Source organism: Pipistrellus hanaki (assembly GCF_964339955.1).
Source record: "Pipistrellus hanaki genome assembly, chromosome: 20".
NCBI classification, from domain to species: Eukaryota; Metazoa; Chordata; class Mammalia; order Chiroptera; family Vespertilionidae; genus Pipistrellus; species Pipistrellus hanaki.
Genome location: NC_140522.1, coordinates 654,431 through 679,292, shown reverse-complemented (window position 1 = coordinate 679,292; position 24,862 = coordinate 654,431). Strand labels below are relative to the sequence as shown.

Here is a 24,862-nt window from a genome sequence, read left to right as displayed (position 1 = left end):
CACACGGGGGATCGAGCCCGCAACCCAGGCCTGTGCTCCGACCGGGGATCGAACCCTGACATTCTGGTTCCTCGGTGGACGCTCAGCCACGGAGACACATGGGCCGGGCCAGGCTGACAGTAGGGCCCAAAGCGCCTCTTCTCACGCTTCCAATGTCTTGCTTCGATCTTTTTTCTTCTTTTTAAAAAAATACATTTTATTGATTTTTTTTTTTTAGAGAGGAAGGGAGAGGGATAGACAGAAATATTGATGAGAGAGAAACATCGATCAGCTGCCTCCTGCACACCCCCTACTGGGGATGTGCCCGCAACCAAAGTACATGCCCTTGACAGGAATCGAACCCGGGACCCTTCAGTCCCCAGGCCCATGCTCTACTCTATCCAGAGCCAAACCGGTCAGAGCTCGTTTCTATCTTAAGGGCAAGTAATTCCAGGGAGGCTCTGGTAATTAAAGCACGGTCTTTGGAATAAGACAGTCCTGGATTCAAAGTCTGGATCTGCCAGTTTCCTAGTTGTGTGCTACAGGCTGATTAAAAAAAAATTTTTTTTTTCTGTCCTCGCAGGTTTGGCTCAGTAGTTGAGTATCAGCCTGCGGACTCAAGGATCCTGGGTTCGATTATTTATGGTCAAGGGCATGGACCTTGGTTGTGGGCACATCCCCAGTGGGGGGCATTCAGGAGGCAGCTGATGGATGTTTCTGTCTTATCGATGTTTCTGACTCTCTATCCCTCTCCCTTCCTCTCTGTAAAAATATCAATAAAATATATTAAGAAGAAGGAGAAGAAAGGGGTCTACCGATCCTTCAACCTCGTGCCCCCCCTACCCCGTGAGTGAATGCATGCGGATCACCTCCGTCGTTTCGCGGCCACCACCTTTGAGGGTTCCTTGGAGGACTAACCAGAATGGTGCGTGCTGGGCAGATTCGCAGCCAAGCCGTGTCACCTAAGCGGCGTTTGCATCCATACCAGATCTCTTGGCTCCTCCCAGTTCTCTCTCCTCCCTCCCTCACTCCCTCCCCTTTCCTCCCCAGCAGCGGCGGTGGCTGCGGCCCAGCGCCCGGGACGCTGAGGATGTCCGCCCAGGCGAGCAATCCATCCAGTGCTGATCACAAAGCAAACGCGGGGGGACCCGGGACCCGGCTGCAGAGGGCGGCGCATGCTCAGTGAGGGCGGAGATGCCAGCGGCTGGAGAAATATGGCAGGGGGCGTGTCCATGGGCGTGTCCCGGGGCGTGTCCTGGGAGGGAACGGAGCTGGGCATGCTCAGTGCGCCCGGGAGGCGGTGCCTGCGGCTGGAGGGGAGCCAGTCAGGGGCGGGCACAAGGGCGTGGCCCAGGGTGTGGGTGGGGCGAAAGCGAGGCCGCGCATGCTCAGTGCGCCGGGTCTGGGGCGGGGATCCTTTGCGGCTGAAGGGGAGCCGGGCTGGGGCGGATCAGGGGGCGGGGCCTGTCATGGGCGGGGCTTTCCCGGGGCGTGGTCGCCCGAGGGCGCATGCTCAGTGCGCCGCGCCCGGGGGACCGAGGAGCCTGGCGGCTGAGGGAAAGCCGGGCTGGGGGCGGGGTTTGAAGTGGGCGGGGCCTTGCGGGGCGGGGCCGCGCGAGGGCGCATGCTCAGTGCCCGCGGCTGCTCCCTCGGTCCAGCGCCGCAGCCGGAAAACCGCAGCGGTGGCGGCGGCGGCGGCGGCCGCGATCGGAGGCACCGGGCGTGACAGGGGGAAGCCCTGAGGGCGTCACCGGCCCGGGCGGGAGCCGCAGCCGGCGGCGGCGTCTCCCGGGCGGGCGGCGGGCGCGGCGGCGGCGGGGGGCGCGGAGGAGGCCGGCCGCCGAGATTTTGACGTTTCCGGAGCGTCGCGCCGCCGGCCGCCCCCGCCCGCGCCCCCGCGCCGCGGCCTGAGGGGGGAGCGCCCCGCATGGCGGGCCCCGGGCCCCGGCGCCGGCGCTGAGCCCGGCCCGCCTGCAGCCGCCGCCCCGCCGGCCCCGGGCGCAGACAAAGGGGAGCGGCTCACGCGCGCTCGCGGCGGCGGCGGTCGGAGCGGGAGGCGGGAGGCGGGGGCTCCCCGCGCGCGGCCCCCGCGCCGCCCCGGCCCCGCGCGCCATGTGAGGCCGGCCCCGCGCCCGCACCCGCCGCCATGGGCGACGCCGCGGGGGACCCGCGCGAGCTGCGGCGGACGTTCATCGTCCCCGCCATCAAGCCCTTCGACCACTACGACTTCCCGCGGGCCAAGGTCGCCTGCAACCTGGCCTGGCTGGTGGCCAAGGCCTTCGGCTCAGGTAGGGACCCCCCGCCCTGACCCCGTCCCCCTGACCCTCGCCCCCCTGACCCTCGCCCCCCTGACCCCCGGGAGGGCGCCCCGCGCCCCCTGACACCCGGGAGGGCGGCCCGCGCCCCCTGATCCCCGGAAGGGAGCCCCGCGCCCCCTGACCCCCGGGAGGGCGCCCCGCGCCCCCCTGACCCCCGGGAGGGCGGCCCGCGCCCCCTGACCCCTAGGAGGGCGGCCCGTGTCCCCCTGACCCCCGGGAGGAAGCCCCGCGCTCCGGCCCCGCGCCCCGCGCTCCCCGCCCTCCGGCCCGCGGGTCCGGGAGGGGAGGACGGAGGGACACGCGCGGCGGGTCGGGGCCGGAGCCCGGCGCCCTGGCCTGGTCGGGGGGGATGGGAGGAGATGGTCCCGCCCGGCTCCTTGGATTGGATCGCGGATCGGGGATCGAGGATCGCGGATCGGTTTGTTTTTAGGGCAATTTAGTCGGTTCCGACCTTTGGTTTTCATGGATGCATCCCCCGACCCCCCATAGCCGTGCCCGCTCCGCCGGCCAGTCTGAGCCGGTGTCGGTGTGGTCGGGCCGCGGGGGGCGTAGCTCCGCCTGGATTTTGACATTTGGATCGAGGCGCCTGGAGTCGCTCGCCGAGGTTGCGGGCGCCCGGGGCGCCGCGGCTGAGCCCCGGTGCCGCTTCCAGTCCGTCTTGGCCCACGGGGAGACCCGTTCCTCTCCTCCTCTGCCCCGATCGTTCGCGGAGGGAAAGAAGCGCTCCCCGCGGCGGGATGTGTTTTGTTTTTATTTTTCAAGCAGGAGAGGGCTTTCCAGGGCGCGGGCAGTGGCCGCCAATGGGCCGCAGAACAACAGGAAAAGGCCTCTGGCTGGGCCGGGAGCCCGGGTCGCTGGGAAAACGGGAGTTTTGCTGGGAGAATCGGAGGCCGCGCCCCTTCTGGCCCGGCGGTTCCGTCCGGTGGCTTTTAGGGTCGTTTTGAAAGGTTCCGGGCCCGGTTCATCCTTCTAGGGCAGGGGTCCTCAAACTTTTTAAAGTGGGGGCCAGATCACGGTCCCTCAGAGAGCTGGAGGGCCGGACTATATGAACTACTAATCCCTACTGTAACACCTTGGCTGCGCTCACTGCCCAAAAAACCTGGCGGGCCGGATCAGACTCCCCTGGGGGCTGCATGTGGCCCGCGGGCCGTAGTTTGAAGACCCCTGTTCTAGGGCGTGTGGTGTGTTTGCTGGGGAAGTGTCTCAGGGTTACACATTTTTCTCCGGATGTTAAGGGAGCTCAGGGGTCCAGCTAGGAACCAGCAGGTCCGGGTTCGAGGCCTGGTCAGGGCACAGGCCCGGGTTGTGGGCTCGATCCCCAGTGAGAGGTGTTCGGGAGGCAGCTGATCCGTGATTCTCTCTCATCACGGATGTTTCTCTCTCTTTCCTCCCCCTCCTTCTCCCTTCTCCTCTGAAATCAGTTTTTAAATATTTTGAAGATGGTTTGGGGCGGCAGGGGGTGGGGAGTGGCTTATGCCCCTTTAGAATTGTGAAAGGAGGTGGGTCAGGGTTTAACGCGCGCTCGCTGCCCCACGGTGCCCAGCGGCGTGTTTTCCCGGCGGCTCCTTTAACCTGGGAAATCCTTTAACGTCTCCGTGTTCGGGAAATCATCTGAATCCGTGTCAGTCCTGTTTCCCGTGGTTGTATTTGTATTCCTGTGACGGCTCTCTTTGCACTTGGATCCTCGGGCTTTGATGCCGAAGGAGGAAAAGCTGTCAAACGTTTTAAAAACGGGCGTCAGGCGTAGACGTGATTTTTTAGAAGGTCGTCCGGGGAGGGTGTCCGCGTCCGGGTTCCTCTGGGCCTGGACATGTCGGGGACCCGAGGAAGGGCGCAGAGCCTGCCGGTGCGGTTTCATCTCCGGCTCCTCTGCCGTCCGCGGGAGGAGAGGGCGTGTGTCTCGGTGCTGGGGTCAGCGGCCCAGGAAGCTGGACCCCCGGGAGGATCTTCAGAGGAGGGGAAGGAGGGGTGCGATGGGCAGAGAGGCCCCGGGGGCCGAGGCTCCTCACGGGAACCGGCCTCCTGTGTGTGTGTGTGTGTCTGTCTGTCTGTCAGGCACGTCCTCTAGCTTCTGGGCCCCGGAGGGACCCGGAGGGAACACGCTTCTGGGAGAAAGGAAGTGAAGGAATCGGATGTGAGCCGCAGCCCTGCTCGGCCGGCCTGGGCTCCGGGCTGTGCTCTGAGCTGCCCACTCGGGGCTCCTGGCACCTCGGTGATGTCGGTGCTGTGTCCCCCTTTCTAGAACCCTCCCCCCCTCACCCCCACGCAGCGCTCAGAGAGGCCGCACGGCCTCCGCTCCTGTCACTCTCTCCCCGGGGCGGGAGGGCGGGATCTGACCGGCTCCGGGTTTGGCAGGCTGCGGACGGATGGGCATGCTGGGATCCAGCCCGGAGCACGTGGCTCCGTGCTCCCCACAGCACCCTCCTCCGCTGGGCTGTCCCGTTAGCGGGGGAGCGGCCGGGAGGCGCTGTGCTGGCGCTGACACATCCGGCCGCGGTGGGCCCGCGCGCTCCGGCTCTGCCGCGGAGCGAGCCCTGCTGCCTGCCGGCTCGGCTGTCCCCTCCTCTCTCCTCCTCCGGCTGTGAAGAGTGCCCGTCCGGCCTGGGAGCAGCCTCCTTCCCCTTAGAGAGCGGCCCTCTCGCCCTGTCAGCGGCCTCAATGGGTATTGTTGGCACTTGGTAACGTTCGCCTTGGCAACAGTCGGAATGTCTGAGAGACCAGGAAACCCCCAGCCCGAGACCTCCGCGTGACCGGAGACAAAGAGGAGCCTCGGCGGCAGTGCTGTGCTGGCGGAGGGTTTGTTTCCGAGCCGCGGTCTCTCAGAGCAAAGTGTACGGTGTGGACGGGGAAAGGGCGTTTTCTGTCTTCTGATGTCAGTGTTCTTCATTTGCTGCAGACACTTAGGCAGGAATGCTAACCGACTACATGTTTCAGAGGTCTCACCTAATAGTCTATTAATCACTCGAAAATCAGCCCACCTTTGCTCTGATCACTAAAATCACTTCTTTTTAAAAATATATTTTATTGATTTTTACAGAGAGGGAGAGAGAGCTAGAAACATCGATGAGAGAGAAACATCCATCAGCTGCCTCCTGCACACCCCCTACCAGGGATGTGCCCGCAACCAAGGTACATGCCCTTGACCGGGATCGAACCCCGGGGCCCTTCAGTCCACAGGCCGACGCTCTATCCACTGAGCCATACCGGTCAGGACTAGAATCCCTTCTTTAATGATGCCATCGGTATAGGGTCTTCGGGCATGGGTTTTGTCTTTTCCCATGATAAACTGTCTGACTTTTCACATATTCAAGAGCAGTCCATTTTAGAACCAGACGTTGAAAAGTCACCTACTAGTAAAACGATAGCAGAAATCCATGGTGGGCACAGCAGGAAGTGTCTGAGCCGAAAACGATAAACAGAGTGGGAGCGTCTTACCTGGAAAGCAGACATTGCGGAGGCGTCGCTGAGCCCGGGTCCTGTGTCAGAGCTGTGAACCCCGTCCTCCTCCAGGCTCCGGCTGCCAGTTGTTTATTTTGTGGAAGAATGCAGACCCGGCTCTGATGTCAGGCGTCAGCTTGTTTGGATGCGTTGTCACCAGTAAACAGGTGCTCTCAGGATGGGAGGGAGGGGCCGGAGGAGGAGGCAGCCTGTGCCTTCTGATGGACAGCCCGCCGCCCCCCTCCGGCCCCTCCTCACCCCACAAGGCCGTCCCAGCGTCGCTCCCCCGGCCGCGGAGGAAATGGTGGCCCTGAGCTTCCTCACCGAGGTCTGGTTTGGAGACCGTGGCAGGCACTTCCCCATGCCGGCCGCGTCATCGTTTCCCTCTGTCCAGTGGTGTCCCCTCCGGCCGTCTGGTTCAGCACATCAGGGCGCTGCTCTCACACACACACCGGACACTCTGTGTTTGTCCGGCACGTGCTGGGCCCAGAGCCGCCTCCACGGAGCTCCCGTGCTCATGGGGGTGAGGGCGGGCCTCAGGAGGGCTCCCAGCAGAGGCTGGCGTGGGAGGGAAGGGTGAGGGAGAGACATCAGTGATGAGGATCATGAATCAGCTGCCTCCTGCACGCCCCCTGCTGGAGACTGAGCCCGCCACCCAGGCGTGTGCCCTGATCAGCGATCCAACCGTGACCTCCTGGTTCATAGGTTGATGCTCAACGGCTGAGCATGCCCACCGGCTGCTCCCAGTTACCAGGAATTACACCTCCCGTGGCCGGCACTTCCCTGTCTTCTCTCACTGAACCCCAGGAGGTAGGGTGGAAGGAGGCTGGTCAGGAGCTGGGAACTGTCAGTCATTCCCGTTACACGGGCGGAGCTGAGGCCCTGAGGGCAGGAGCTCATCAGCACCACCCCCTCCGGAGCGGAGTCTGCTCTTGACCGCTGTCCGGCACGGGTGGGGGCCGTCTGGCACGGGTGAGGGCCGTCCGGCACGGGTGGGGGCCGTCCGGCACGGGTGGGGGCCGTCCGGCACGGGTGGGGGCCGCCCGGCACGGGTGGGGGCTGTCCGGCACGGGTGGGGGCTGTCCGGCACGGGTAGAAGCTCCCGGCACGGGTGGAACCAGGCTGGTGGGAACGAGGCGTTGGGTCGGAGGGAGGGACCCGGTTCTGGTGACCGGACTTGGGGTCCAGGGAGGGTTTGAACTGAAGGCAGTGGGTGCGAGTGTGAGGCCACCGGAGGTCTGGGGCGCACGCGGTCCCCTGAGCTTCTGAGAGTCAGACTGGGAGGTGAGTGGCGATGCCATTGGCCAGTGCGGGGAGAGGGGAGAGCTTCGCGGTGGAAGGCACTCCACCGTTGTCTGAGGAAACCTTGTCTCCGAGAAGCCCGGGCGGCTGCTGGCTGCAGTGGGTGTGCAGCGCGGCCGAGGAGGAGGAGGAGGGGGATGACAGGTGGATTGTGTGTGAGTGCGAGGGCACCTGGAGGGGAGGAGGTCCCGGCCAGAAGGCGCTGCAGCAGGATCCAGGGCAGCGAGCACTCCCAGCGCTGGGGGTGGGGGAGCCGCGGAGAAGGAGGCCCCGAGGGCAGCGGGTGTGGAGGGAACTGCAGGGGCCATTCCTCCAGGAGCTGCTCCTCCTGGGCAGGTCTCAGGAGGCAGCTTAGAGGCTGTGCTCATTGGTGACGGAGGGAGACCCAGTGGGCACACACACAGCCCGCAGCCTCCTCACTCCACAGGGAGATCGGAACCCCGGCTCATGCCCACACTGCCATTCCAGCCCCCACAGGTCATTCCGGTCTCCCCTGCGTGTGCGTGCGTGTGTGTGTGTGTGTGTGCGCGCGCGGTGGAGTGAGGCTTCCTGTGCCATGGGGAAGAGATGGAAGAGATGAGCAGCCGGAGGTGTGGTCACGGGAGGTGTGGTCACGGAGAGGCGACTGCGAGCAGAGGAATGCTGCCGGCCCAGCACCTCGCCCTCCTGCCCGCCTGCCCGCCCGCCCGCCCGCCCGGCATGTGATGGGAAGGAGGGAGCAGCTCTCCCCTGGCTTCTGCTCTGAGGACCGCCCTGAGTCACTCCCGGGCACGGGGTGCAGGCCGTCCTGGTCCTAGTTCTTGTCCTCGGGGCCAGGACACGGACAGGGACACGTGCTGCCGTCCGGAGGCCCCCGCGGCGGGCGGAGGCGCCATGAGCACCTGAGCCGCGTAGGCAGTGACTGTTCTGTAGGGAATGGAGACCCCAAACCGGGTCAGGGAGGTGCCAGTCACTGAGTGATGGGAAGAACCCCCATGAAGGGTGGGGAGGAGCAGCCGGGCTGCAGAGGTGGCTCTGAAGGGGACACTGCGCTGGGGCGGAGAGCGGCCGGGGGACCTTCCCTTCCAGGCGCTCGGCTGCAGCGGGCAGCCACCCAGCCTCACAGAGATCGGCCGTCGCCTGGGGCAGCACGCTGTGCCCGTTGGCGGGTTTCGGACTCAGAGCCGGGAGGGTCACGGCACCGTTGGCGGCTGGGCTGGGCCGGGCTGGGCACGAGAAAACCCGTCGGCGTCCCTGGCAGGCTCAGGAGGGTGCTCCCTGGATCCTCTTATCTGGGCCGCACGGGGAGCGGGCGAAACCTCTTATCGCCATGCCTGTCTATCTCCCAGCACGCGTTTCGGTTCACGGGTTTCAAAACGTGATGCAAGCCCAAACTGCTCTGAAAACGGAGTCCGCCTGTGGGTAGAAATGAGACCTTTCCCAGTCGCATGTGATTCCTCAAGGCTTGGGCCGGGACCGGTGTGGCTCAACGGATAGAGCGTTGGCTTGGGGACTGAAGGGTCCCGGGTTCGATTCCGGTCAAGGGCATGTACCTTGGTTGCGGGCATATCCCCGGTAGGGGGTGTGCAAGAGGCAGCTGATCGATGACTCTCTCTCATCGATGTTTCTAACTATCTCTCTCCCTTCCTCTCTGTACAAAATCAATAAAATATATATTTAAAAAAAAAACAAAACTTGGCTGTAAAGTGACCTGCTTGGGCCCGGCCGGCGTGGCTCCATGGCGGAGCGTCGACCTAGGAGCCAGGAGGTCAGGGTTCGATTCCCGGTCAGGGCACAGGCCCGGGGTGTGGGCTCCATCCCCAGTGTGGGATGTGCAGGGGGCAGCTGATCCCTGATTCTCATCATGGGTGTTTCTCTCCCTCTCCCTTCCTCTCTGAAGTCAATAAAAATAACGTGCACATGTGCACAGCGACCTGTTCTGGAACAGTCACTGCCGCGGCGGCTTCTCTGGGGTGGAAAGGGCTGTTTCGCCGTTTTTGTGAAACACTCGGCTCCTGGGTGCGGGGTGAGGTGGGTCCTCGGCTCCTAAGTGCGGGGTGAGGTGTCCCTCGGCTCCTGGGTGCGGGGTGAGGTGTCCCTCGGCTCCTGGGAGCTGGGTGAGGTGTCCCTCGGCTCCTGGGTGCGGGGTGAGGTGTCCCTCGGCTCCTGGGAGCTGGGTGAGGTGTCCCTCGGCTCCTGGGAGCTGGGTGAGGTGGGTCCTCGGCTCCTGGGTGCGGGGTGAGGTGGGTCCTCGGGTCCTGGGTGCTAAGCTAGGTGGGTCCCCACGCACACGTCCCTCTGTGGTGCCCAGCGAGCGTGTGCCCTGCCCCGCAGCGGGCAGCCGGTGGCCGCTGGTTGGTGTGGCTGCGGGAGGAGCATGCTTTCCATTATTCAGTGGGCGGCTATTTTTAGATCGCCCCCAGATCCCAGATCGCTCCAGCTACTGCTGACCCGCTTCCGGCGTCGCGTATGGTCCCCAGCTGCGCGTGGATATTTCCACTCGGTGTGTGTGCCGTCCCTTCCCCGCCCTCCCCGGCCTCCTCCCTGTGAGAGCCGAGCGCCGGCTCCGGGGGATGCCCGAACGGCGCTCCCGCCGTCCCGCTCGCCTTCGGCACCGCCGCCGGGAGCGGCCGGTCTGCTCCTTCGGGAGCCAGTGGCCGCCGTCCTCTCAGGGGAGCCTTGGCGGGATGGCAGGGTCACACGGGCACCCGTGTTCTCCGCCCCCAGAGCACGTGCCCGAGGAGCTGCGGGAGCCCTTCTACACGGACCAGTACGACCAGGAGCACATCAAGCCGCCGGTGGTGCAGCTGCTGCTGTCGGCCGAGCTGTACTGCCGCGCGGGCAGCCTCATCCTCAAGAGCGACGCGGCCAAGCCGCTGGTGGGCCACGAGGCCGTGGTGCAGGCCCTGGCGCAGAAGGGGCTCTACGTCACCGACCAGGAGCGGCTGGTGACCGAGCGGGACCTGCAGCGGAGGCCCATCCAGATGGTGAGCCCCGTCCCGACGGGGCAGGGGCAGGGGCAGGGGCGGGGGGCGGGGGGACGTGTCTGTCCGTGCAGGGCCGGCGTGACCCAGCCAGCCTCTGCCTGTCGTGTGTGTTCGTGCAGTTGCTAAGCATGAGCTTTTCTGCAGAGCTGGCCTGGGCCACGCAGGCGGGGCCCTGCAGGACGGTGCCTGGAGACAAGGCACAGTCCGCCGCCCCCTTTACATGTTCTTATTGGTGTCCGGGAGGAAGGGGAGGGCGGGAGACGGCTCTCGGATTTCGGGACGTCCCCGGACCCTCAGGCGGCTGAGCCGGTCCCGCTCGGTTGCAGAGCGCCCACCTGGCCATGATGGACACGCTGATGATGGCCTACACGGCGGAGATGGTGAGCGTGGAGCGGGTCATGGCGTGCACCCAGCGGTTCGCCCCCCTCCTCCAGGCCGCCGACCTGCCCTACGACATCGAGGACGCCGTCATGTACTGGATGAACAAGGTGGGTGCACGGGGAGAGGGGGGCCGGAAAGGCAGGTCCTCGCTCACCCTCCGCGGGGACTGCGGCTGTGTCCCCAGGGGTGTGGTGTCAGGGGTGGGGAGGGGACCCCGAGCTCCCTGCCTCTGTGGGAGAAGATGGCCGCCAGACGCGGGCTCTCCCCACCCCACCCCGTCTGCCCCTGCCCCCGCCCCGGCAGGACCTCGGCCGCGGCCTCCAGCTGTGAGGGTCCGTCTCTGCCGCTCACAGCCGGTGTCGCCCGAGCACAGACACTTCATTACCCTTCTGTTCTAGGTCACAGAGAGCGCAGGTTGTGCAATCTTGTTAGCATTCTCCACCCCACCCCACCCCCTTCTTAAATGTCTTTTTCTTTCTTTTAATTTTCCCCCCCCCCAAAGAGGAAGGGAGAGGAGAGAGGCTCCTGCTGGCCTGTCCCGCCCGCAGGGGTGCTGGGCAGCCTCTGAGTCCGTGAGCTTCCCCCCCCCCCCCCCCCCGCCCCCGCAGCGGATGCGGCCCCTGTAGGCGCCTCCTTCCGGCCGGGAGGGAGGTGTCCCCTGGAGGGGGCGCTGTGGCACACAGTGTGGCCCCGGGCGTGGGAGGGTGCGCTCTCTCCTCGCTCCCGTGACGGCCTTCCCTCCGGGGCTCTGTGCGGCAGGTGAACGAGCACTTGAGGGACATCCTGGAGCAGGAGCAGAAGCTGAGGGAGCACCACACCGCGGAGGCCCCCGGCGCTCAGAAGGTACGGGCGCGTTTCCGCTCAGAGCGGACCTCGCGCGGCTCCCGGCGCGCCCACGCGGGCCGGCGCCCTGGGAAAGCTCACTGGCTCCTGGTGCCGGTGCCGGTGCCGGAAGCCATGCCGGGAACGCGGCCTCCGTGGAGGCACCAGGCAGAGGGGAGTGGACGGTGGTGCTTAGGAGGCTGCCAACGCCTCCAGCTCAGGTTCTGAGCTTCGTTTGGAAAAAAGAATGGTTCCAGGGGTCTTCAAACTGCGGCCCGCGGGCCACATGCGGCCCGCAGAGGAGTCTGATCCGGCCCGCCAGGTTCTTTGGGCAGTGAGCGCAGCCGAGGTGTTACAGTAGGAATTAGTAGTTCATATAGTCCGGCCCTCCAGCTCTCTGAGGGACCGTGATCTGGCCCCCACTTTAAAAAGTTTGAGGACCCCTGGTTTAGACTTTGGTGAAATGCATGAAACAACACGGGAACAGGTCAGGGCGGCCGCCCTGTGATGGCGTGTAGGAAGGCGGACTTAGCAGCTGTGGGTCCATAGAGGTTCTGCGGGAAAGGAGCCCGCCCCCTGCCCGGCCACGCCACACACGAGGGCCTGTGGAAGCAGGGAGCTGGCTGTCGGGAGCTTCCACGTGTGCACCCAGGAGGCTGCGCGGGTGTGGGCGTGAACACCGGGGAGACTGTGGGCGTGAACCCTGGGAGGGCCTTCTCCAGGTGCGGACTGCACTCGGTGACATATATGGAACAACATGGAAACAGGTCAGGGCGTCCGCCCTGTGATGGCGTGTAATCAGGCCGGCGCGCCAGCGTGTGAGGGGGCCGCGGAAAGTGGGGCACTGGGTCACGGGGACGCGTGCAGCGGACGTGCTGCTGGAGCCAGCAGAGCAGGGGGTGGGTCCACGGGCTGGTGTCCTCACGTTTATAAGACTGACGGTATCGAGAGTCTGTGTCCCAGGACGTTAAAGGGACGAGTCTGCTCGGTGTCATTGCCACTCTTTAGAGAGAGAGGTCGGTGAGGGCTCTCGGGCCGGCACGGGGGGAGGAGTGCCCTGGAGGAGGGACACCCCCCGTTCTAATTGCTTCCACTCGGCGGAGTCTCAGAACAGCCCCCTCTCCCGCTGAGGCAATCGCATGCTGCCCGGTCTCCGCCGCCGTGCGAGCCGCCGCCCCCTGAACCCTCACCCGCTGTGTCCTGACTCCGGTTCTTCCGGCAGCGCCGAGTGCCTGGGAGACAGGGCTCTGCCGTCAGGGCCGTTGGAAGGAGAAGCTGTCCCCCCGTACCCCCTGTTTCCCCCCTCCCCCCCGCCCCCCCCGGCCCCTCAGAATGACAGGCCCGTTTCCCAACATAAAGGCCCCTGGAGAGCCTGCCATCCGTCTCCCAAACACGCGTGACCTCTGAGCCCTGCTGCGAGTGGCAGGTGCTGACACCCCAGACCCGTGTTCTTTGGCGCCCTCTCTGGGAACTTGGTGTCGAACCTGCAGTGTTCTCATCGGCGCGGGTGTGTTACATACGTGTGCGAACACACGAAACAAACACGGGCTCTCACGGTGCGCCACCCTCACATGCGACTCCTTGCTTACCTGGGTCCCTCTTCACACCGTTATTTCCACCAAATACTCTGAGGCCTCGGCCCCGGATTGGGCGACCTTCCCTTAGACCCCGCCCTGGTAACCGGGCTCGGCCCTCCTGGATTTACGAGGATCCCGCTGTCAGCTCAGCAGGTCTGTCCTCGCTGCTGTCTGTATGAACTTAGCGGGTGTGACGTGTTTCTGTCCGGTGCACTGCTTGTAAACGGACTGTGGGCGTGAGCTGGAGTGTTACCGGCGTTTGGAGAGGTTACGGGCGTCACTGGGCCCGCGGGGGGAGTCTGCAGCTTCGCCGACACTAACCCTGACGACTTTCCTTTCCCTCCCCCTCCGCTGCTCCTCTGAAGTCTCCCTCCAAGTGGTTTTGGAAGCTGGTGCCCGTAAGTGTGCCCTGAGAACCGTGATCGTAGCGTGGCCTTGCCGTGTCCTGCCGTGCGGTCACACGTAGCCGTCAGTCACGCAGAGGGGCGCCAGGCATGGACACGGGACAGGGAGGTAGAGTCCCGCCACTGCTGGGCCGGAGGCTGCAGGCATTTGACATGGAAGCTTCTTTGCTTATCTTGTCAGTCACCACAGACCCTCAGTGACCAGGTTTTTAAAAAGCATGTGTTTTTTTTTTTTTTTCTCAGTACATTTTATTGATGTTTTACAGAGAGGAAGGGAGAGGGAGAGAGAGTGAGAAACATCGATGAGAGAGAAACATCCATCAGCTGCCGCCTGCACCCCCCCCACTGGGGATGTGCCTGCAACCAAGGTCCATGCCCTTGACCGGAATCGAACCCGGGACCCTTCAGTCCACAGGCCAATGCTCGATCCACTGAGCCACACGGGTTAGGGCAAAAGCATTAGTTTAAAAACGTCCATGGGAGTGAATGTGAATTGCATGCGTGGATAATTTGCATTGTAAAGTCACATTTTTGAAAGAATTCTCTCTTCAGCTGAGTTGTAGGCACACTGTGCTAGAAAGTGGCCAACGATCCTCACCAGCTCGGACTTCCCGTTTCCGTTCTGGTGAGACCGGAGGCTGGTCTCCCAGGGCCGAGTCTGGTGTTGGCCCACGCACAGTATCTGGCATGCCTCCACGTCTCCGGCGGATGTTGTAAACATGGACATTCACTGCTGAAGCCCAGCAAGGCTGTGTGCGCGTGCACACGTCCACACGCGTGTGCGTGTGCTTGTGCCTGAGCTTGAGCGTGTCCATGCATGTGTCCATGCATCTGTGCATCCATGCATGTGTGTATGTGTGTGCGCCTTGAGCAGAGGGTGCTGGGCAGAGAGCAGGGCAGCAGCCATGATCCCTGCCGGCTGGGACCTCCGCCCCAGTGTGAGCCGGGCACACCGGCTGCTGCCAGCTGGAGGCAGAGTCCTAGGGATTGTCCATCAGTCATCAGTGCAGCTTTCCGCAGCGCGTGTGTGCGGTGTGTCTGTGTGTATGTGCGGTGTGTCTGTGTGTCTCTGTGTGTGTGTGTCTGTGTGCGGTGTGTATGTGTGTCTCTCTGTGTGTGTGTGTGTCTGTGTGTGTGTTTGTCTGTCTCTGTGTGTGTCTATGTCTGTGTGTATGTGTCTCTGTGTGCGGTGTGTCTGTGTGTGTGTGCGGTGTGTCTGTGTGTCTCTGTGTGTGTGTGTCTCTGTGTGTGTGTGTGTATGTCTGTGTGTGTGTGTGTGTCTGTGTGTGTGTCTATGTCTGTGTGTATGTGTCTCTGTGCGGTGTGTCTGTGTGTGTGTGCGGTGTGTCTGTGTGTCTCTGTGTGTGTGTGTCTCTGTGTGTGTGTGTGTATGTCTGTGTGTGTGTGTGTGTCTGTGTGTGTGTTTGTCTGTCTCTGTGTGTGTCTATGTCTGTGTGTATGTGTCTCTGTGTGCGGTGTGTCTGTGTGTGTGTGCGGTGTGTCTGTGTGTCTGTGTGTGTGTGTGTCTGTGTGTGTGTTTGTCTGTCTCTGTGTGTGTCTATGTCTGTGTGTATGTGTCTCTGTGTGTGTGTGTGTCTCTGTGTGTGTGTGTGTGTGTATGTCTGTGTGTGTGTTTGTCTGTCTCTGTGTGTGTCTATGTCTGTGTGTATGTGTCTCTGTGCGGTGTGTCTGTGTGTGTGTGCGGTGTGTCTGTGTGTCTCTGTGTGTGTGTGTCTCTGTGTGTGTGTGTGTATGTCTGTGTGTGTGTGTGTGTCTGTGTGTGTGTTTGTCTGTCTCTGTGTGTGTCTATGTCTGTGTGTATGTGTCTCTGTGTGCGGTGTGTCTGTGTGTGTGTGCGGTGTGTCTGTGTGTCTGTGTGTGTGTGTGTCTGTGTGTGTGTTTGTCTGTCTCTGTGTGTGTCTATGTCTGTGTGTATGTGTCTCTGTGTGTGTGTGTCTCTGTGTGTGTGTGTGTGTATGTCTGTGTGTGTGTTTGTCTGTCTCTGTGTGTGTCTATGTCTGTGTGTATGTGTCTCTGTGTGTGTGTCTGTGTGTGTCTGTGTGTGTCTGTGTGTGAGTGACGTGGCAGGCGCCGGTGCTGAGGAGAGAGGGTGCTGGTGACCAGGCCATTCTCTGTGCTCGGCGTTGGGTTGTGTCAGACCACGGCACCGCATCCCCGTGTGGCCGTCTGAGCGCTCCCCCGCTCCCGCAGGCGCGGTACCGGAAGGAGCAGACGCTGCGGCAGCTGCCCTGCATCCCGCTGGTGGAGAACCTGCTCAAGGACGGGGCGGACGGCTGCGCGCTGGCCGCCCTCCTCCACTTCTACTGCCCCGGCGTGGTGCGGCTGGAGGGTGAGCGCGGGCGCCGGGGGCGTGGGCGTGTGCGTGTGTGCATGGGTGTGTGTGTGTGTGTGTTTGCGTGCGTGCGCACGGAGGTGGGCACATGGGGACGCGGGCGGTGGTCACTGCTGGCACAGCTTCCAGCCAGCGCCGGTGAGCGCTGTGACCGAGGGGCGGCGGGAGGCGTGCTTGCTCTGTGTTGAGTGAGTGTGCGCGCGTGCGTGTTAAGCAGACGCCAGGTGCATGCATGTGTGCGTGTGCGTGCGCGCCCGGAGTCGCGAAGTGGGGTCTGAAACGTGTGTTTTCCAATCCACCCCAAGTGCTCACCTCGCTCTCTTCCCGTTTGAAGATATTTGTTTGAAAGAAACCATGTCTTTGGCTGACAGCCTGTACAACCTGCAGCTGGTCCAGGAGTTCTGCCAGGAGCACCTGACCCAGTGCTGCCACTTCTCGCTGGAGGACATGCTCTACGCCGCCGCGTCCATCAAGGTGCGTCCGCCCCCTCTCCCTCCCCCGGAACCCCGCTCCGGGAGCCGTCAGCCAGGGCCTTCTGAAACAGCCGCACGTGAGAGAGAGAGAGAGAGAGAGAGAGAGAGAGAGGGAGGGAGGGAGGGAGAGGGAGAGAGCGCCGTATGCAGCTGCGTGAATATCGTCAGAGCCGGAGAGAGGAGCTGGGGGTGAAATGCGGTGGGTGCAGGTCACTCTGCTGACCGCGCCGAGTTCAGAGAGAAACGTCCTTTGTGAGCTGTAGGCTGGGACCGTTGTCCCTCCCTCCCTCCCTCTGCTGACCTCTGGTGGCCACGCACGGTACCACCTCCCCAGCGAGCAGAGCCCCCTGAGCAGCCGCACTTCACCGTCTCCCTCCTCCCTCCAGAGCAACTACCTGGTGTTCATGGCGGAGCTCTTCTGGTGGTTCGAGGTGGTGAAGCCGTCCTTCGTGCAGCCCCGCACCCTGCGTGCGCAAGGAGGTGTGTGTGTGTGTGTGATGTGTGTGTGTGTGTGCGCCCCCGCGCCCCGTTCCCTCCCCCCGGGGATGGCCCGCAGCCCCTCTGGCAGGGGAAGCCCTGTCCGCTCAGGCTCGGCGGTGACCTGGATTCACCCGCGTGTGTGGTTATGAAAGGTGCTCCAGGCGGGGCTGACGCCGGCTGTGGATGTGGGCTTTTAGCTCCCACTGCCGGCCGCGTTCTCTCTGCATCGTGCACCCAGCCCTGCTCTCGTCCCCGCTGAGATTCTGTTTTCAACATGGTTACCCAGAACCCACTCCTTACGCTTCTTGGCTTCCATGTGCCGTTTGAACCTGTCCTTAGACCATAGGAAGGTGTGTGTGTGTGTGTGTGTGTGTGTGTGGTTACCGCAGTACCATGATCTGGTGACTGCGCATGCTAACAGCCATCAGAAATAAAGGCCCGGCCAGTGTGGCTCAGTGGCTCAGCCTTGACTGAACTAGGAGGTCGGGGTTCGATCCATAGGGCACATGCGCAGGCGGTGGGCTGGACCCCCAGGAGGGGGCGTGCAGGGGCAGCCCATCCATGATTCATCGTTACTGCTCCTGTCTCTCCCCCTGAAATCAGTAAAGATTTTTTTTTAAAAAGAAGTTAGCTTTACATAGACTGGGATTCCCCTGTGAGTGGTAAGGGAAGCTGAGGTTAAAGTGATCTGTGGCCTGGAATTCCTGAGATGGTGTTGGAAACGCGCTGCCCGTGTGTGTAACGCTGAGGGTTTTCGTCTCTGTCGCAGCTGAGCCTGCAGCGCCCGCCCCGGACGCCCGAGCCAGCACCGCGGACAGCTCCCCGGGCCCCGCGAGGTAGGCCCCTCCCCTCCCGCCGGCCACTCACCCCGGAGCCAGGCTCAGTCACGAGGCCGCGAGCCTCAGCCTTCCCGGGGGACTTTGAACTGAATAGGTCTTCGTGTGCTCGCCTTAAAAGCCGGCGTAATGTGTTTCAGTTTGGCTGGGATACAGTCTCCTGTTGTCATGGTGGTCTCGGGTGTACAGGGATGCAGCATTTGCATGCCTTACCTAAGTGTGGTCACCCCCTGATTCCGGTGGTCACCTGTCACCGATTAACGTACCACCGTACGCCTGGCTATGGTCCCCTTCACGCTTGTCTGGTCTGAGCCGTTCTGTGTACAGTCTCCACGCAGAGCAGAGCGGGAAGCACACAGCAACATTGTAACAGCGGCTGTGACGTTGTAACAGCGGCTGCAACATTGTAACGGTGTCTCGGTTTGCATTGCAGCGCTGGAGATGTGTTCCCTCATCGCTTGTCTTCCAGACACGCGCGCCCCCAGCCTCCTGCAGCCTCAGGTAATCGATCGGAAAGGCCGAGGGAATGACGTGTCAGCAGGTTCACTGCGAGACGCCCGAGAGGGAATGTGAACGGACACGCACACCCAGGGGTGTGGATTCTGTTAAATCGCTGTAGTTTACACTTTTTTATGTGATCGCAATAACTTTTTTTTTCTCCACGTGAAGGAGGCATCCGGAGGTCTTCGTCCATGTCTTACGTCGACGGCTTCATAGGGACGTGGCCGAAGGAGAAGAGGTAAGCGGGAATTCCGTCGGTCGGTCACTGACCGGGAAGCACCGCTCCGTCTGTCCGTCCCGTCTGCCGTTGGTCACACCGCAGTGCGCCTTCCCCGAGCCCCTCACGGGAAGGGGGCGGTGTGGGCGGGGACCGGCCGCGGCTGCGTGGGGCAGGTCATGTCCTCACCTGACCTTGAGGAGGAGACCCCATGGATCCCGCCAGCTGCGGCTGGAACGTATCCGGGTGGGGGGGGGGGAAGTTCCTCTGTGCTCACGTGTCCTGTGTCCTCGGGGTTCCCAGTCTCCATGACGTCACACACTGCGCGGGAGGGCGCGGAGGGGCACCCGCACACTCTGCCGCTGACAGGAGGGGCTGGAGCGTCCTGGGTTCGGGTCCCGCCGGGCGCCCGGCGCGGCCTCAGAGGTGCCGGGAAGAAGACTGTGATCGTAAAAGCCATTTCTCTCCCGGGATCACTGAAGGGTCTTCTCTTTGGATTTTTTCGTCCAGGTCGTCCGTGCACGGCGTCTCGTTTGACATTTCCTTCGACAAAGAGAACGCGGCGCCGAGGAGCGCCCCCAGCCGGGGCATCCCCCGCTCCGTCAGCAACGAGGGGCTGTCCCTGAGCCACGGCCGGGCGGCCAGGACCACGAGGAAGAGCCTGACCTTCCAGCCCGTCAACGGGGAGGGCGAGGCCGGGGGCATCGCGGAGGAGCTGGGCGACCCCGGCGGGGGCTTCCCCACCTACGTGCCCCACCCCCCGCCCAAGCTCGGCCCCCGCGAGAACTCCCGCCCCCGGCTCCCCAACGGGGCGCTGCAGCCCCGCCTGCTCCCGGGCGAGCCGGGCGGCCCCGGCGAGACGCCGAGCATCGAGGAGGCGCTGCAGATCATCCACGACACCGAGCAGCGCCCCCCGGCGGCCCCGCCCGGCCACGTCGCCAACGGCTTCTTCCTGCACAGCCAGGACCCGAGCCCCCCGCCCGCCGGCCTGCAGCTGCGCCCGCCCAGCCCCGACCCCCTGGCCAGCCCCGCCGGCGCCCCGAGCCCCGGCACCGACGACACGGAGGTGGACACCGGGATCCACGTGCCGTCCGAGGACCTGCCGGGCACCGTGGACGAGGACTCCTCGCTGCGGGACTACACCGTCAGCCTGGACTCGGACACCGAGGACGCGCCCAAGCTGCCGCGCGAGGCGCCCAGCCCCTGCCCCAGCTCCGTGAGCGCCCGCTCCCAGCCCGGCAGCAGCGCCTCCTCCAGCTCCGGCGTCCGCATGACCAGCTTCGCCGAGCAGAAGTTCCGGAAGCTCAGCCACACGGACGGCCGCAGCAGCGGCAGCAGCTCGCAGAAGACCACGCCCGAGGGCTCGGAGCTCAACATCCCGCACGTGGTGGGCTGGGCGCCGGGCCCGGAGGACGCGGGGCCGCCGGGCCGGGACAGCGCGCAGCTGCTGGCCTCGGAGGTGCTGCAGCTGCGCATGCGGCTGGAGGAGAAGCGCCGCGCCATCGAGGCGCAGAAGCGCAAGGTGGAGGCCGCCTTCACGCGGCAGCGGCAGCGCATGGGCCGCACGGCCTTCCTGTCGGTGGTGAAGCGGCGGGCGGACGGCGCGCCGCTGCGCGAGGAGGCGGCCGGCGCGGAGGACGAGCAGGCGTTCCGCGAGCCGGAGCCCGGGGCCGGCGGGCAGCGCGGCCCGGGCCTGGCGGACATCAAGGAGGGCGCGGAGGGCGCGGCCGGCCCCTGGCCCCCCTCGCCCACGGCGCCCGGGGACCCCGGCGAGGAGCCGGCGGAGGGCGAGGTGCTGGAGTACACGCGCTCCATCGAGAAGCTCAACGCCTCGCTGGGCTTCCTGCAGCAGGAGATGCAGCGCCTGGCGCAGCAGCAGGAGGCGCTCATGCGCATGCGGGACCGCCAGGCCTGGGTGGTGTCCCCGCCCCAGCCCGCGCCCCCCCGGCCCGCCCGGGACCCCCGGCCCGCCCGGCCCGGCCCGGCCCCCGAAACCCCGCGGCCCGCGCACGCGGCCCCGCTGCCCCTGCCCCGCAAGAGCGCGTCCTTCTCGGTGCGGACCCCGCGGGCGCCGCGGCCCAGCGAGCTCAAGATCGCGCCGCTGACGCGCACGCTGACGCCGCCGCGCTCCGTGGACAGCCTCCCGCGGCTGCGGCGCTTCTCGCCCAGCCAGGTGCCCATCCAGACGCGCTCCTTCGTGTGCTTCGGCGACGGCGAGCCCGGGCCCGGCCCCCCGGAGGCCCCCGAGCCGCCCGCGCGGCCCCCGGGGGAGCCCGTGCCGGCCAGCGTGGCCGAGGTGCTGGCCCAGCCCGTGACCGAGACCGTGTGCCTGACGCCCGGCGCCGACGCCCCCCGGCCCGCCGGCCCGCCCGCCGCCCCCAAGGGCGCCAGCCTCATCGAGGTGTCGCTCTCGGACCTGACGGCCCCGGAGAAGGCGGACGTGCCCGCCGAGAGGGAGGACGGCGAGAGCGACCGGGAGCCGCCGGACGAGGAGCAGAAAGTGTGCTGCGGCTTCTTCTTCAAGGTGTCTGCCCGCCCGGCGGGGGCGAGGGGAGAGGGGGCCGGGGCAGCTGTGCCCGGCGGGGGAGAGGGGAGAGGGGGCCGGGGCGGCTGTGCCCGGCGGGGGAGAGGGGCGAGGGGAGACGGGCGGAGAGAGAGGGTAGCCGGAGCGGCTCTGCCCACCAGCTCCAGCCCCAGCCCCAGCCGGCTTCTCCCCGGGGCCCTCCACACACGCGGCCCGCTGGTTTCTAGAATGTTCTCATCACGGTCACTCACGGTGCACATCCGGAGGTGCTGGCCTTGCGCCTCTGCCTCTCTCCCTCACACGGAGCTGTGGGCCTGGCCGGTGGCGCGGGTGGAGCATCCTGCTCCTGCGGAGCCCCGGCCGGCGGTGCCCGCGGGAGCTGCTCGCGGGGCGACTGCCGTCTCCGGGGCACGTGTGTGAGCCCTTCCGTGCCGTTTAAACACAGTCCGGAAGGCACGCCTCTGTCCTTCCCCGTCCGTGGCGGGCGGTTCTAGCTGACTCCGCGGCTCAGAGCCAGAGTCTGTCCTCAGTCACCGGGTGGACGGAGTCCTCCGAGTACTCCCTCCCTCACCTTCGGGGCCGTCCGTGTGGGGCTGGGAGGAGGGGGGGGGGTTCAGGCTCAGTCAGACGGAGGCGGAGGGGTCGGCACCTGACCCTCCCCGTCTCCATGGCATCCAGGACGACCAGAAGGCGGAGGACGACATGGCGCTGAAGCGGGCGGCGCTGCTGGAGAAGCGGCTGCGGCGGGAGAAGGAGACGCAGCTCCGCCGGCAGCAGCTGGAGGCCGAGCTGGAGCACCGCAAGGAGGAGACGCGGTGAGGGGGCGGGGGAGGAGGGACCGGGGAGGAGGGACGGGGGAGGGCGTGGCCGTGAGGGGGGGGCAGGTGGGTCAGTGGTTAGAGCTGCTGGTTTGCAGGCGGAAGACGGAGGAGGAGCGGCAGCGGAAGGAGGACGAGCGGGCGCGCCGGGAGTTCATCCGCCAGGAGTACCTGCGGCGCAAGCAGCTGAAGCTCATGGAGGACATGGACACGGTGCTGCGGCCCCGCCCCGCCCCCCCCAAGCCCAAGAAGCAGCGCCCCAAGTCCATGCACAGGGACCACGCGGAGCCCCCCAAGACGCCCACCCAGGGCCCGCCAGGTAACGCGCGGCGAGGTCTGTGGGCACGGTCACGTGACTGTGCACGGTCACGTGACTGCACGGAGCTCCACTGGAGACTGTCCACACACCTCCCGTCTGGGGAGCCGGGGGGAGCTGGGTGGCTCAGGTGCTCGTGTGGCTGTTGTGTGGGTGTGTGTACACATGCAGGTGGGTCCCGTGTACACGTGTGTGCATGCGAGTCCTAAGGGCTGCTCCCTCAGGGCGTGACGTTAGCGTGTCTTTCAGTCTCCAGCCTCTCCCTGGCGTCACTGAACACGGGCGACAGCGAGAGCGTGCACTCCGGCAAGAGGACGCCCAGGTATCCGCCCTTCTGTCCGTCCGTCCATCTGTCCGCTGTCCGAGGGGGGGGAGGGCTTCCGTCTTCCAGGGTGAGGTCACAGCCGCCAGCTCGCACAGGCTGAGCCGGCTGGAACAGAGCGGTTAGGACGTGTGCACGGGGGTCTGTCCGCCTTCCTAGTGCGCTGATGAGTCACTTCCACGAACCACAGACCCGGCAGCAGGCGGGGTCGTGGCAAAGCCACGGGCTGAGGACCGGAAAGGGCGCCGGCTCCAGCTGTTTTCTGCCGAATATAAAGCGCCTCTTCTTTCCCCCCGTTGGCCCCGGGCCGCTGCCCTCGCCCCGTCACCGTGTCCCGAACCCGGGGCCGCACGCCTGTGCCGGTTCCTCCGGCCGCCGTCGGTCGTGTTGGTGGCGTTTCCACGTGGAGCCGTGAGCGCCCACCGCGGTGCCCCGGCCGTGGGAGGCGCGAGGGGGCAGCCCCGCTCGGGCTCACCGCCGGGCGCTGTGGCTGGAGCCCCCGCCCCGCCCACGCCCCCGGCGTCTGAGACGTGGCCGCGCGGCTGCTTTCAGGTCGGAGTCGGTGGAGGGCTTCCTGTCGCCGAGCCGCTGCGGCAGCCGCAACGGGGAGAAGGACTGGGAGAATGCGTCCACCACGTCCTCCGTGGCCTCGGGGACCGAGTACACAGGTGGGCGCCTCGGGCCTGCTCTCCGGCCTTGTCTGGCTGTCCGGGGCCAGAGACGCTGCCCTGGGACCGGGCGGCTTCGGTGGATCTGAAGGCCGAGAGACATCAGCCCAGCCCCGGGGCACCCTGCCCCGTGTCCATCGGCCCCCGGCCCCGGGGCCCCCGGCCCCCGTGTCCATCGGCCCCCAGCCCCGGGGCCCCCGGCCCCCGTGTCCATTGTCCCCGGCCAGCAGGCGCCGCTGGGACCGGGCTTCCCGGGTGCGGGGAGGGGTGTGGCCGCTGGCAGGTGAGGGGAAGGCCCGGGGTGGGCATCGGCCCCGTCCAGGGGGGACTGCAGTGGTGTTAGAGGGGTCGCCGCCCGTGTGTGTGTGTGTGTGGGCCCGGGTTCCAGGCCGGGTGCCCGTGGCCGTGGTGCCCGTGGTGCCCGTGGCCGTGGTCGGGGGTGTGGTGGGACGTGCTGCCCTCTGGCTCGGGGATGCCATCTGTCACCGTCCATCCGCCCGCAGGACCAAAGCTCTACAAGGAGCCCAGCGCCAAGTCCAACAAGCACATCATCCAGAACGCGTTGGCGCACTGCTGCCTGGCGGGCAAGGTGAACGAGGGCCAGAAGAAGCGCATCCTCGAGGTGAGCGGCCGGGGGCGGGCGGGAGGGCCGGCCTCCTGGCTCCGACCTCCCCACGGAGGCCGTGGCTGCGCGTGGCCGTGGCGGCGTGCCCCGAGGGACACAGTGGGCTCCGCACGGCGGGGAGGGTCGGGGGTCGCGCTGGTGGGCGCAGGTCCCGTGGCTTCCTTTCCCGCGGCCCTGGCTCTGAGGGTCTGTGCACCGTGTGTGGGGCTCAGCGCTCAGTGCGCCCTGTGGCCCGTCCTGCAGGAGATGGAGAAGTCGGACGCGAACAACTTCCTGATCCTGTTCCGGGACTCGGGCTGCCAGTTCCGGTCCCTGTACACGTACTGCCCGGACACGGAGGACATCGCCAAGCTGACGGGCATCGGGCCCAAGGCCATCAGCAAGAAGATGATCGAGGGCCTCTACAAGTACAACTCGGACCGCAAGCAGTTCAGCCACATCCCCGCCAAGACGCTGTCGGCCAGCGTGGACGCCATCACCATCCACAGCCACCTGTGGCAGAGCAAGCGGCCTGTCACGCCCAAGAAGCTGCTGCCCGCCAAGGCGTAGGCGGGCCCGGACGTTCATGGCCGCCGCCGCCGCCCGCCGGGCCTCCCGGGCGCCAGGGGACTGCTCGCCGCCGGGCACAGTGCCGCCGGGCTGGCGCTCACCGGGCGGGGGCGGGTCTCCTCCCCGGCGGTGCCTGCAGGGCGTGGCCGCACCGGCGGGGGCGGGGCCCGGGCACCGCCTCCCACACGCTGGACTGCAGGCGGGGACGGCGGTCCGGAACGGGGTTATCTGTTGCTTTTTTAAACACTTTCCATTACGCGCTTGTCCTCAGAGGGTTTATTTTGATACTTTTCCCCGTGGGTTCATGCCGAGGCCCCTCGTGTTCGTTTCCCGGGAGATCACGGGGGACGGACGTGGCCGCCCCACGCCTTCCTGAGCCTCGGGGAGCGCGTGTCCGGCTGACGGCCCTCGTGTTTCCTGGTGTCAGACGCCGGAACGGCTCTGAGCGTTACCGTCTGTCCATCCCTCATAGTATTAACGCTTCTCGGCTCCGGGGGGAGGGCCGTGTGGTCCGCTCAGCCGCCGGAAGGGGCTCGAGAACGCACCGGTGTAATCAGTGTTGTCTGCTCTCCGCCCGGGGTCGGGCCTGGGCCGGCTCTTTTCCTCCTTTTATTTATAACTGACGTCCAGACTCCGTTAGAACTTACACTTGTTCAAGGGCTACACTTTCATTTAAAGCAGCTTCCCTGCGTTCCTCACGTTCGCTTTTCTTTATCCCACCCGAGCGGGCGGCTCAGCGAGCGCACACCTGCCATGGGCGTGGGTGTCCCCGGGCAGCCTCGTCTCAGGAAGATGCAGACGGTCACGTGGCCTGGGCGGTCACGTGGCCTGGGCAGTCACGTGGCCCGGGCGGTCACGTGGCCTGGGCAGTCACGTGGCCCGGGCGGTCACGTGGCCCGGGCAGTCATGTGGCCTGGGCGTGTTGGTGCAGTGGCCGTGGGCCATGGGGAGCTTGGGCATGTCAGGAGGATGGAGACTCGCTGCGTCGTTATG

At 65.5% G+C, this 24,862-nt stretch overlaps 1 protein-coding gene across 2 annotated transcripts; it reads left to right on the top strand.

Annotated features, from left to right (window-relative positions):
- Positions 1 to 1,608: 1,608 nt before the first annotated feature.
- Positions 1,609 to 24,125, top strand: CAMSAP2 (calmodulin regulated spectrin associated protein family member 2). 2 transcript variants are annotated; one of them, XM_084868547.1, is made up of 18 exons: positions 1,609 to 2,267; positions 9,744 to 10,003; positions 10,330 to 10,491; positions 11,144 to 11,227; positions 13,149 to 13,181; positions 15,399 to 15,537; positions 15,875 to 16,014; positions 16,400 to 16,493; positions 17,263 to 17,329; positions 17,763 to 17,830; positions 17,999 to 18,068; positions 18,558 to 20,571; positions 21,250 to 21,386; positions 21,488 to 21,708; positions 21,955 to 22,027; positions 22,580 to 22,695; positions 23,199 to 23,317; positions 23,564 to 24,125. In XM_084868547.1, the coding sequence occupies exons 1-18, from the start codon at positions 2,126 to 2,128 to the stop codon at positions 23,867 to 23,869; spliced, it is 4,245 nt and encodes a 1,414-aa protein (XP_084724673.1). In that variant the 5' UTR covers positions 1,609 to 2,125; the 3' UTR covers positions 23,870 to 24,125. The 2 variants fall into 2 exon arrangements, with proteins under 2 accessions (XP_084724673.1, XP_084724674.1); XM_084868548.1 differs by lacking the exon at positions 13,149 to 13,181.
- Positions 24,126 to 24,862: the final 737 nt, after the last annotated feature.